The sequence below is a fragment of the Cryptomeria japonica genome, chromosome 4, assembly GCF_030272615.1.
Source record: "Cryptomeria japonica chromosome 4, Sugi_1.0, whole genome shotgun sequence".
Taxonomy (NCBI): Eukaryota; Viridiplantae; Streptophyta; class Pinopsida; order Cupressales; family Cupressaceae; genus Cryptomeria; species Cryptomeria japonica.
In genome coordinates this window covers 23,214,921-23,227,358 of record NC_081408.1, presented here as the reverse complement: position 1 = coordinate 23,227,358, position 12,438 = coordinate 23,214,921, and the positions used below count along the sequence as shown (strand labels likewise).

The window sequence follows — 12,438 nt, the reverse complement described above, 5'->3', positions numbered from 1 at the left end:
AGATTTGATAGAAAAATTTCTAATGACATTGAAATGTGAGAATGTTGACCAAAAAAAACTGTGAAAGAAAATTCCAACTCATTACAGTAATTGCGAAAGAATTCAAACAACGTTCCTAGGCATCTTCTTTCGTAAAGGAGAGCCAATAGAGTTTTTCATCCTATTCAATAAATAACAATTATCAATATATTTGCACCAATAGATTTATTTACCACATTATATTTGCACAAATATAAAATCGGAATGGAAGCTTCTCGCGTTGAAAACAAAGCCTTCATTCTTGGCCATGGAACCTACCACGACTGTACACGATTTTTACCTGCCAAGGATTCATTCTAATTTTATAATTCATTCTCAGGTCCTTATAATCTCTGGAGGAATCAGATTTCCTAAGAGTTATTTTCTGTTGGGTATATGTTAATCTAAGCCTGTGTTTAATTTTTGGGAATTTTTTTTGCTTAAGACCATGTCCATGGAGGCTTCAAATGGGCCTGTTTTAAGAAGCCAGAGGAGCTCCTCATATGGCACAAATTATAAGCGAAGCTTCAATCGATTATTGAGGGAAACATCAGTCAGAATTCTATTTTCACCGCTGGACAAAACCCAGAAGCCCAAAGATGAGAAATCTGATCAGAGAAAAGAAGTAGGTTATTTAAAGATAAGAGAAGCAGATTATTTAGAGAAGAGGCAGATGTTCTTGACAAGCTACCAGTTTACTTTGGAGAAAACAGTTGCCCAGAAGCTTAAGGCTTCTTTTGTGAAGGTTAAGGTTATGGCAAAGAGAATCATGGCCACCAAACTGGGTGATCGTTTGGTTTCAGGGTTGAAGAGATTTGGGCGTACCCAGAATCGATTTATAGGCTGTTAAGAAAAGTATTTTTCAGGATTGGATTGATTAAAATAGTTGTAATAAGAAATTAAAATAGTTGTAATAAGAAATCACTGAAATAGAGTTATCATTGTTTCTGGATTCAATTGTGTTCAAGATTTTTGCATCAATACATTTGGTGATTGTATGCTGTTTCTAGATTCAATTGTGTTCAAGATTTTTGGATCATGAAGTGCAATCTGAAATGTTGATGCAAAAATGTTGAACACAATTAAATTCAGAAACAACATTCTCTCTATATTTTATGGATTGTGGAAATCTCTTAGTATTGATTACTGAAATTGTTAGAAGATATTCAATAGATGAAAATTGGTGGTGTTTTCAATTGGTTTGATTTCAACAATTTTTTTGATTGGTTCTTGTTATGTGGTGAGTCCATGCCATTGAAGAAAAAGAACAAACTAAAAAAAATGAACGGTGATGAGTGGGACCCTCCTTTGGATACTCTAAATCGAGACCTTACTGATAATCTAGATCCAAACCCCACTTATATATGGAAAAGATAGATAACTAGGATCTTTCTCCCCCTTTACTTCTTATCTTGGACTGATTTCAAGCTTAAGTTTCAAGACTCACCAACCAAGATCAAGATGCTTCCAAGTTGTTATTCATGTTATTTCATCCTAGATGCTACATAAATTTTGGGTATGATCTCTCAAGACTTGGTTGAAACATTCGAATTGGTATCTAGACACCTCCTTTCAAAATTATAGGCCATCTAATGGCTACTATTGGTTGTCTCCCATTTATCATTGATGGATTAGCTGAATACCATTGGCATTTTTAGTCATCTTATAGAACTCGGCATACATGATTCCAATGTGTTTGGATAACCATGCTAGAACACAAACAAACTCATTTCACTTTATATCTTTTTGTAGTGTCCTAAAATTGCGACACTTGCAATTTCGACTGCATTTTGGTCTTCACGATGGCGACGCAACACGCAACCTGAATGGAGACCCTGAAACTTGCTCACGACACTGAAAACTGCATTTTTCAAGCACCCTGGCCTGAACCTCCTTGCACCCTGCTGTCCCGGGAGGTGGGACTAGAGCGCCCAGCGCCCTGGTCCCCAGGACCATGGCGCCCAGCGCCCTGGTCCCTGGGTCCTATTTTGGGCCCGGTCTCCTAAGGGGTCTCGGGTCTTTTTGTTTGCAAATTGGAAATTAACTTTCCTGGTCGGCCTAAGGTCGGGAAAATCAGTCTATCAGCCCTAAATGACAAGTATATAAACTACATTTTTCTCTCTCATTTGGAGAGAAGATATAACACATACATGATGAAAAAGGCGTGGAAACTATACTCAAGCATTCAAGCATTCAAGCATTCCTTCTAAGTCTCCATTCAAGGCTAAGTGTTGCATTCAAGACAAGGATTCAACCATTGAAGAGGAGATCACATACTACATGCTACATACAACATACTACTACAACATACAACATACAACATCTAAACCTTCGCACATAAGGATACAAACATCCTTAGAACAAGGTATTAGTACTTGTTTTACAGTCATTTACATTTACAGCTCTTGCTCCTTTCTTGGTTAATTCCAAAACCGGGGTTTGACCTAAAGGCAAACCCCTAATCCCTAACCCCCCAATCGTCTTCGCTTTTTTGTGTGTAGGTTGCAGGTACGCGGCTGAAATTGAAGATCTGGAATCCTTGTGCAGAGACGAACAGATCCCCCTTCGTTTCGCGGATTTTTCGAAGGACCGTGGCGCCGGGCGCCATCGTCCCGACAACTTTTGCTCAAATTTGCAGGACAGCGCCGTGTCGACATTTTACTGCTAATTTCAGGTCCGCAGCTTCATCCTATAACCTGAACTCAGTTTATAAGCGAATCTTTATGACTTTCTATGCACTCCTAGCTTAATTTCCTTAACAACATTCTTTACAAAAGAGGGTAGCCTTGCTTTCCTAACCCTTGAAATTCATTTAGCATCCAATCTTACATTGTGTGGGATTGGATCTTATGAGTTTCAACCCCTCTTTTGAATGTAAAGTCTCTCCCCTAAGTGAAAAACCATCGAATCCTAGCGAACCTCCCTTCTCTCTCCTCGGAGTCGGAAGAGGGGAGAGCAACTAGGGTTCGATCACGATTTTCCGCTTTACATTTTGGTGAACCCGACGTGAACATCCTTTCTGATTTTTCATGCTTAGATCTGAAAAAATTGATTACATTTCCATGTTTGATCTTTTGCGAAATTTTAGAGGTGATTGCATAAAAACCCTAAATTTTCTTTTTAGTAATTAAACTTGTGAAATGTTTAATTGTTGATGCTTGTTTCAGATCTGCCCTTCTATTACAAATTATCAATTCATATCTATGCTTTAATTTTGAAAATTAAGTGGTTAAGTGTCAAAACCCTAATTTTTGAAACCCTCTTGATTCAACCTTTGTCCGACAATTTCACTGATCAAAACATCTCCAAATCAGCTGTAACTTTGGATTCCGCAATAAAATCACAATATCTTTCATCCCTGAAAATTTGGAAAAAAGTTGCGAGGACCGTGGCGCCGAGCGCCATCGTCCCCGACATTTTTTCCGAAATTTCGGGAGCGAGATCTTACTGTATTTTCCTGCTAAAATCCAGAAATTTGGCTGATTTTATCAATTTTAACACCTTCAAAATAACAGTCAAAGTTGGTCTTGTGATTGCTTGGATTAAGGCTTCTAAACATTTAAAAATCATTGAAATTAAAATTTTGTGTCAAAATTGTGTTCTTACTGTCCTAAATCTGAAAAGTGTGTTATCATTCATTAAAAATTTCAGTACTTTATTCAAATTCTTGCATTTTGTGACTTTTGAAATTAAGTGCTTAATTACAACAACTTTAATTTCCGCTTTCAAAATTGAATTTTGCGTGAAATTGAGTCAACTTTTGAATTTCAAAATTTGCATTGCTTTTGGCGTTCCCTCTAAAATCATAAAATTCAAAATTTCAGTTTCCCTCTCTTTTTCAAAATTCAAATTTTTGCATTTTTCGACAATCTTGATAGGGTTCAATTTCGAGATTACAACTTTAATTTGGCCTATCTACAGATCGTAAAATTACTCAATTTTTTCAGATTAGCTCTAAAATCATCATACCTTTCATCCCTGCAAATTTCGAAAAAAGTTGCAAGGACCGTGTTGCACTCCGGGCGCCACGGTCCCGGGCATTTTTTCCGAAATTTCGGGAGACTGTTGTGATTGCATTTAACAGCTTAAATCCAGAAGATTGGCTGATTTTACTGAAAATTGCTACCTCTAAATTCAAAATCTTCTCTCTCTTTCTGGTGCATGAGTTTTACAACAATAAGCCCTACTTACACTATTCCTGTTAGACGAAGCCGTAGAATTAAGTCTTTCCAAGGTTTAACTACTGAGGAGATGGAACCTAATTTGAATAGCCTTTTTAACGAGGACATGGGTAATTCCTCTAATCCTCCTAATGATGAAGAAGCTCTCCATGAGGTTTCTGAAGAACAACTTTCGAAATTGGATAACCAATTTGACAATTTTCAACAATGGATGTCTCAAGAATACCCTGATAGTCAAGCTCTTCCTTTAATTGAGGGTCTAAAACGTATGCTTCAAAGTGATAAGAATGGAATTGATATTTTGCGTGGTATTGCACACATTGTGGATTCGAATGTGATGCCTATGAAGAGTTGTGCTGAAAATTTGGGTTATACACAACCTCCTACACAAGTCAATCATTCTATTCCTTTGACAACTCCTATTGCTAGTATACCTACCTTTACATCAAACATCATGGCTACTTCTATACAAGACATTCCTCCTGTGATTACTAGTCATGGGGGAAACCCTTCTTCTTCAATTAACCCTCTTCCTTCATTCAATCCGATTTCTTCATTCGTCCCTTCAATGAGTGTTCCTATTACATCTCCACAAATGAACATGATGCAAGGGGGCAATTCATTTAACCATTCCATTCCTCCTTGTAGTGTTCCTCCTCTCCAATCATCTCCTATGACTAATTATCATAGAGTCCCACCACCTTACTCTCTACCTTCTTTCAATAACATAACACCTCCATCTCAATCTAACACGTCCAATATGAACTCTTCGACTGAAGCGACCATTAACAATCTTGCACAAACTGTCTCTTCTTTACAACAACAAATTGCCTCTATGAATCAATCTAAGTTTAGTGTGCCCACATTTGATGTTGCGAGCCGACTTTCTCTTGACATTGTTCGAGCTATCCCTCCTAAACATGTTGAAATCCCGCATTTGGAACTTTATAATGGTAAAGGAGATCCTCTAACACATGTTAAGACTTTTCAAACAATTTGTACTGATTTTGCTTATGACCAAAGGTTGCTTGCAAAACTATTCACGAGAACATTAAGAGACAAAGCCCTACAATGGTATTGCTCGTTGCCTTCTTATTCTATTACTTCTTTCGAACAACTTGCAAATGCTTTCATTCAACAATTTCAAAACAATATAAGTCCTAAAGTTACTTTGATTGATTTAATGCATTGTAAACAAGGTGTTAAAGAAAAAGTGACTGATTTCATTGGTAGATATAAGCATTTGTATGCTCAAATTTCTTTTCCAGTACCTGACAATGATATTCAAAGAATCTTTATTTCTAATTTACAAAAAGATATTCGAGACAAACTTCTGTTTTCTGAGTTTACTTCTTTCCAACAGTTGTGCGCCACTCTTCACAATTATCAACTGACTGTGAGTCAAATGGAACAATCACATCCTATGGCTCCGAGTGATAAGGGTGATAGCAGTCAACAACCATTTGGGAAGTTTAAACTGAATAGAGATTCCATCAAATTCAATGAAAACATCATCAACAACAATGTGAATGCAGCATCAGGTGTGCCTCCTATTTCTAAATTTTTCAAGAAAGAAAGAAAGTATACTCCTTTGAATGAATCATTGCATAGTATTATGAATAAGTTATTGGAACAAAATGTGCTTACTCTTCCTCCTATAAGACAAATTGATCCTGCAAAGATTACTTCACCTTATTTTGATAACAAAGCTTTTTGTCAATTTCATCGTCAGCCTGGGCATGATACTGAAAAATGTTTTTCTTTAAAGGGTAAAATTCAAGATTTGATTGATAACAATACTATCTCTGTTTCTGGAGTGAATGATAAAGGCAACACATCTGTAGCTCCTCCTAACCAAAATCTTCAGATTTTCACTGATCCATTAACTTCTCATACCTCTAATGCAATTGAGGCTAATGATTCCTCTCTCTCATCTGATGGTCTTGTGTCTATGACTCCGAATGTGATTAACTTTGTAGAGCAGCAAGAAATCCCTAAAGAACCTTCCATCACATTTGATTCTAGCGAAACCATTAGAGCACCTGATGGTCCTTTATACATAGTTGCAAAAGTTAAGAATACACCTTGCCGTGGAGTGCTTATTGATCCTTCGTGCATGATTAATGTTATTACTGAAGAATTTCTTTTTACTTTGCAATTGAATCAAGTGATATATGACAAAACAGATGTGATTGTGAAATTATTTGATGCATTTTCTTCTCCTGCAATTGGTTCTATTACATTGCCTATTGAGGTCCATAACAAATCTCTTGATGTGAACTTTGCTATTATTCCATCTTCCGAACAATTTCGTGTGAAGCTTGGCTATCCTTGGCTATCTTACATGAAAGCTATTGCTTCTCCTATTCATAAGTGTTTGAAATTTCCCCATAATGGTGAAGTTGTTACTGTCAATCATAGTCTCTTTAAACCAGCTGAAAGAACCTCTAGTGTTCCTATTGATTACTTTTGGCCTAAACAATTCCAATCTCTTCCTCCGCGAAGTGATCATCTTTTCAAATCTTATCAAAAGTGGAAAATAGATATGATCCTATCTCTAAGTGAACCTAGAGCACCTAAACTTGATATTCCTATCATTCTTGAGAAGGAAGTTCTTCCTTTGAAAGATAAAACTAATGTCTTTCCTCAAGAAGATTCTCAACCCATCCCTATGGATGTGACTATGTCTATACCTAATAAACTTCCTAAGAGTAGACCTATACCTCCTCGTCATGATGGACTTGGTCTTCTCCCTAAACCAAAAATTCCTCCTTTGTATGGAGCAGTTCCTCCTCCTCCTTTTTATAGAGAGAAGAGACCTTCTTCTTCTCCTATTATCCAGCCTAAGAGACCACAACCTAAACACCCAAGTGCTAAGGATGAGAACATTCCTCCTCCTCAGTCTTCTCCACTTCCTACTAAGACTAGACGAAATCGTTCTGCACGTGAACGCCGACGAAAGCGTCATCTTAGAGCTCAAACAGCTGCTTCTCAAACTTTACAATCTCCAAAAACACCTTCAACAAGCATTATTCCATTTTCTCCTCAGCCGGAAATTGAGCCTAAATCTCCTAAACATAAGATGCATGATGGTCTTGATCCGGTGCGAGTTAAAGATCCTATTTTTATAAATCTTGATGATGATATGGATGAAAATGTTATTCATGATGAAAATGTTGCTCCTCTTGCTTCTAATAGTGAATATGAACTTGTTGATGTCGATAACCATTTATCTAATGAATTTTCTAAAGCACTTATCCTAGCTCCTAGACAAAAACAATGTGGCTCGGAACATGAACATAGCCCTTGTTTGGATCTTGTGATAGCTCCATCTGCTGTGTTGGATGTCCCTCCTCTGGCGTGTTCCCTGCCTTCCCGAAACATTGATCAGCAAGATCGGGGGGTAGATGACATGCTAGACTAGTTACATTAGCATAGCAGATTCTCTCCTCCTCTCTTTTGTTACTTCTTCTATATGTTATTTTCATTCTTCTATTTGTTGTCCTTGGTGTTGTCTACTTGAGGACGATGCAAAGTATTGAGATCTCTTGATCTCTCTCATGTTGACTCAAAAGACACATGTGTTCCCTTCTTCTAGGTGACCTTCCTTGATTGGGGAATGAAGAACAATTATGCATACATACATATGATATATATACATGACTTATCATACAGCATACTGACCCCAAGGAAAGCGAAGTCACCTCGTGCTTTGTGTTTTGTGTCTATTATCCTTGGGTTTATCTCACACTTGGGGGCTAAATCCTTGCGATAACGTGCTCCTTTCCTTTCTCATTTCTTATGTGTATCACTACGTTAAAACAATCACCCCCGGTGAGGCGTGTGCGATCGCTTTAACGTAGGGGGGCATACATCCTGTTCATATCTTTTCAAGATACTTGAAAATTTCTTGGCAAATTTAGCCTTGCCTTGAAAATTTTTGATATCTTTCTTGCATGACTCATAGTGAGGAAGCCTTACTACTGACAGTCATGGTTCTTCCTCGCGATCTTCCCTTTTACTTTGTCAATCGAAGTCGTAAGATCCTTAGTCCACTGGGGGCTTGGTGTATCTTGCCTCCTTGACGTGGTGAAAGTCTTTCAATGTTGTTTCCTTGTACTTTACCGGAAGTATGAGCATACATACTCCCGCTAAAGTGGGGGCTAAATGTAGCGTCCTAAAATTGCGACACTTGCAATTTCGACTGCATTTTGGTCTTCATGATGGCGACGCAACACGCAACCTGAATGGAGACCCTGAAACTTGCTCACGACACTGAAAACTGCATTTTTCAAGCACCCTGGCCTGAACCTCCTTGCACCCTGCTGTCTCGGGAGGTGGGACCAGAGCGCCCAGCACCCTGGTCCTTCAGGACCAAGGCGCCCAGCGCCCTGGTCCCTGGGTCCTATTTTGGGCCCGGTCTCCTAAGGGGTCTCGGGTCTTTTTGTTTGCAAATTGGAAATTAACTTTCCTGGTCGGCCTAAGGTCTGGAAAATCAGTCTATCAGCCCTAAATGACAAGTATATAAACTACATTTTTCTCTCTCATTTGGAGAGAAGATATAACACATACATGATGAAAAAGGCGTGGAAACTATACTCAAGCATTCAAGCATTCCTTCTAAGTCTCCATTCAAGGCTAAGTGTTGCATTCAAGACAAGGATTCAACCATTGAAGAGGAGATCACATACTACATGCTACATACAACATACTACTACAACATACAACATACAACATCTAAACCTTCACACATAAGGATACAAACATCCTTAGAACAAGGTATTAGTACTTGTTTTACAGTCATTTACATTTACAGCTCTTGCTCCTTTCTTGGTTAATTCCAAAACCGGGGTTTGACCTAAAGGCAAACCCCTAATCCCTAACCCCCCAATCATCTTCTCTTTTCTGTGTGTAGGTTGCAGGTACGCAGCTGAAATTGAAGATCTGGAATCCTTGTGCAGAGACGAACAGATCCCCCTTCGTTTCGCGGATTTTTCGGAGGACCGTGGCGCCGGGCGCCATCGTCCCGACAACTTTTGCTCAAATTTGCAGGACAGCGCCGTGTCGACATTTTACTGCTAATTCCAGGTCCGCAGCTTCATCCTATAACCCGAACTCAGTTTATAAGCGAATCTTTATGACTTTCTATGCACTCCTAGCTTAATTTCCTTAACAACATTCTTTACAAAAGAGGGTAGCCTTGCTTTCCTAACCCTTGAAATTCATTTAGCATCCAATCTTACATTGTGTGGGATTGAATCTTATGAGTTTCAACCCCTCTTTTGAATATAAAGTCTCTCCCCTAAGTGAAAAACCATCGAATCCTAGCGAACCTCCCTTCTCTCTCCTCGGAGTCGGAAGAGGGGAGAGCAACTAGGGTTCGATCGCGATTTTCCGCTTTACACTTTTATACTAAGTTCTTCCAACGGGGGGTTTTCCTGCTCATATGGGAATTCCCAACTATAATCAACTCCATACTATGAAAAAAATGAGATGATAAAATGTCTCTTTTAGTTTTACCCTTGTGCTTAAGAATCTTCGAATTGGATCCATAATTTTTCAAGAACTTTTAAACCTACCCATTTTTATTGGCACGTGGTTTTTTTAGATATTAGCCTTGTCAATCAACCAAATATACCCAAATTTGGCATAAATTTAGGTTGGGCATTATTTTTAGCATCTAAAAGGATAAGAATGTTTCTCTCTATACTTATTGTGTTTTTAATAAGGACTTTCCTTTGTATACTATCATTATCATCTATTCTAATGTTTTTATACAAATCAAAGTGTAATTTTGTGAAGTTGTACTAGATGTTTCTCACCTTCAAGAGCTACTAGAACACTAGAGTAATGTTCATATATAGTGGCTAGGGTGCCTCCTTATTCTACCTCTCCTAGAGGTCATTAATGTGGGTGTGGCCTTTCTACCAAATGTGATTATATTGAGTGTTAGAGTAATTAGGACATTATCTAATTATTTAATTAATTAGGTCCTTTAATTACTTTATTCACTTAAGCTAAAATTAGGTGCCTTAAATTATCTTTTGTTATATTATGATAATAATGGATTAGGTCTACTTGGTTGAGCTAATCTTTAATTCTTTGATCTAATTTTAGTTTCCTAATTTTAGATTAGGTTTCTCTTGCTTTCTATAAATCAAGTCATTTATTCATTGTAATCTGTCCAAAGTCATTGCAGGTTAATCTAATTATTAGATTCCTCTTTGGATCAATCTCTCTCAAGGTTGCATGGAATTAATAATGACTTCTTCTATTTAGATGTGAAAGGTTTTTTTTTGTAGGTGATTATTAAGCTTGTGGGTTTGAATCCATAACTCCAACATTGAGCAAGTCTCTCACTCCCATGCTCTCTCATCCTAAAATTCTAGGTATTTTGTTTCTTAACCGCTTGAGGTAAATCCAAAAATGGCACAATAAATTCATCTTAAAATACCAATGTTTGATGAAACAAACTTTACTTATTGGAAGGAAAAATTAGAAAATTGGTAGCATAAGGTATTAGGACAATTGGACAGGATAGAAGTGGAAACATATGTTATCTAAGGCAGAGCAATGAATGTTGGTTAAATGACATAAAAGGATGGGACATATTAACTTTGATAACATGACAAAGATCTATAACACTAAGGCAGTGAGAGATTTACCGAAGATTATCAAAGATATTGATACTATGTGTAGGGAATGTCAATTAAGGAAGCAGACAAAGAGAAGTTTCAGGAACAAGGAGTATTCTACTTCATATCCATTGGAGATGATCCATACAAATTTGTGTGGCCCTACAAGGACAATAGGACTTAATGGAGAGAGGCATTTCATGTTAATTACCGATGCTTATTCTAGAATAACATGGGTTACTTTTTTGAGAGAAAAATCTAACACTATTGAAAGATTTAAAGTTTTCAAGTCAATGATAGAAAACCAAGTTGATGCTATAATCAAGTGTTTGAGATTTGATAGCGGTGGAGAATTTACTTCAGATGAATTTGATAATTTTTGTGAGAAATATGATATTAGAAGACATTTTTCTTCTCTAAGAACTCATTAGAATAATGGTGTGGGAGAAAGGAAGAATAAGATTGTTATTGAGATGGCTAAAACTATGATGAAGGATGCTAACTTGGCTAATGTGTATTGGAAAGAAGTTGTGCATACTATTGTGTATATTCTTAACAGGGTACATATAGGAGTAAATAATACAAAGATACCTTTTGAGCTATGGAATGGAATACCTCCCACTATGAAGTATTTCAGAATCTTTGGAAGTAAGTGCTATATTAGAAGAGATGAAAATGATCTCGAAAAGTTTGATACCAAAGAAAATGAAGGAATATTCTTGAGATATGCTATGAATAGAAAGGCCTATCAGTGACATTACAATTCGAGATTGAACAAGATAGCATAGAGAATATAAATGTGAAAGTATATGAGGCATGGGATCAGACTACCCTTGAACTCGTTCAAGAGGCTGAATTTTGACATCATTCTTGTTGTTGTCGAAGAAAAGATAGATTCAAAAGATAACAATATGGAGGAGACAGATGAAACTGAAGAAGATAAAGAAAAACTAGAGCAAGCGATCAAGACCCTGAAATACGTGCAAAGCAATCATTTAGAAGATCAGATAATTAGAGACAAAAGAAAAAGGAGTTCAAACAAGAAGAAGTATTACATAAGTAAATGAGTAAACAAATTATTGTTTTCTTTCACTTATTGAACCTAAATTATATGAAGAGGCGAGCAAAGAAGAAGGTTGGGTAAAAGAAATGGAAGAAGAATTGAAGAAAATATAGAAGAATCAAACTTGGGAGCTAGTACCTAGACCAGTGGACAAAAATGTGATAGGAACTAAGTGGGTGTTCCAAAACAAACTAAATGAACAAGGACAAGTCACAAGGAACAAAGAAATATTGGTATGTAAAGGCTATTCTTAGGTAGAGGGTATTTACTTTCAGGAAACTTTTGTTCCAATAGCTAGGATGGAAGCTATTAAAATGTTTCTTACTTTTTCTACCTACAAGAATTTCAAGTTATATCAAATGGATGTTAAGTCAACATTTCTGAATGGATAACTAGAAGAAGAAGTATACATTGGGCAACCAGATGGATTTATATTGTTAGAGGATTCATAAATGGTTTGTAGATTAAAGAAAGTAGTGTATGGACTCAAGCTAGGACCTAAAGCTAGGTATGCTAGATTGGGTAGATATTTGTTACAACA

The 12,438-nt window shown here is 37.1% G+C and overlaps 1 protein-coding gene across 1 annotated transcript; it reads left to right on the top strand.

The window, feature by feature from the left end:
- Nucleotides 1-254: 254 nt before the first annotated feature.
- Nucleotides 255-1,127, top strand: LOC131030852 (uncharacterized). The gene has a single exon (XM_057961785.2). It carries the CDS (start codon nucleotides 467-469, stop codon nucleotides 866-868), a length of 402 nt encoding a protein of 133 aa, XP_057817768.2. The 5' UTR covers nucleotides 255-466; the 3' UTR covers nucleotides 869-1,127.
- The last annotated feature ends 11,311 nt before the right edge of the window (nucleotides 1,128-12,438 follow it).

Excerpts from the sequence above, each read along its gene's own strand:
- LOC131030852 (XM_057961785.2), top strand. The coding sequence starts at position 467 with ATGTCCATGGAGGCTTCAAATGGGCCTGTTTTAAGAAGCCAGAGGAGC.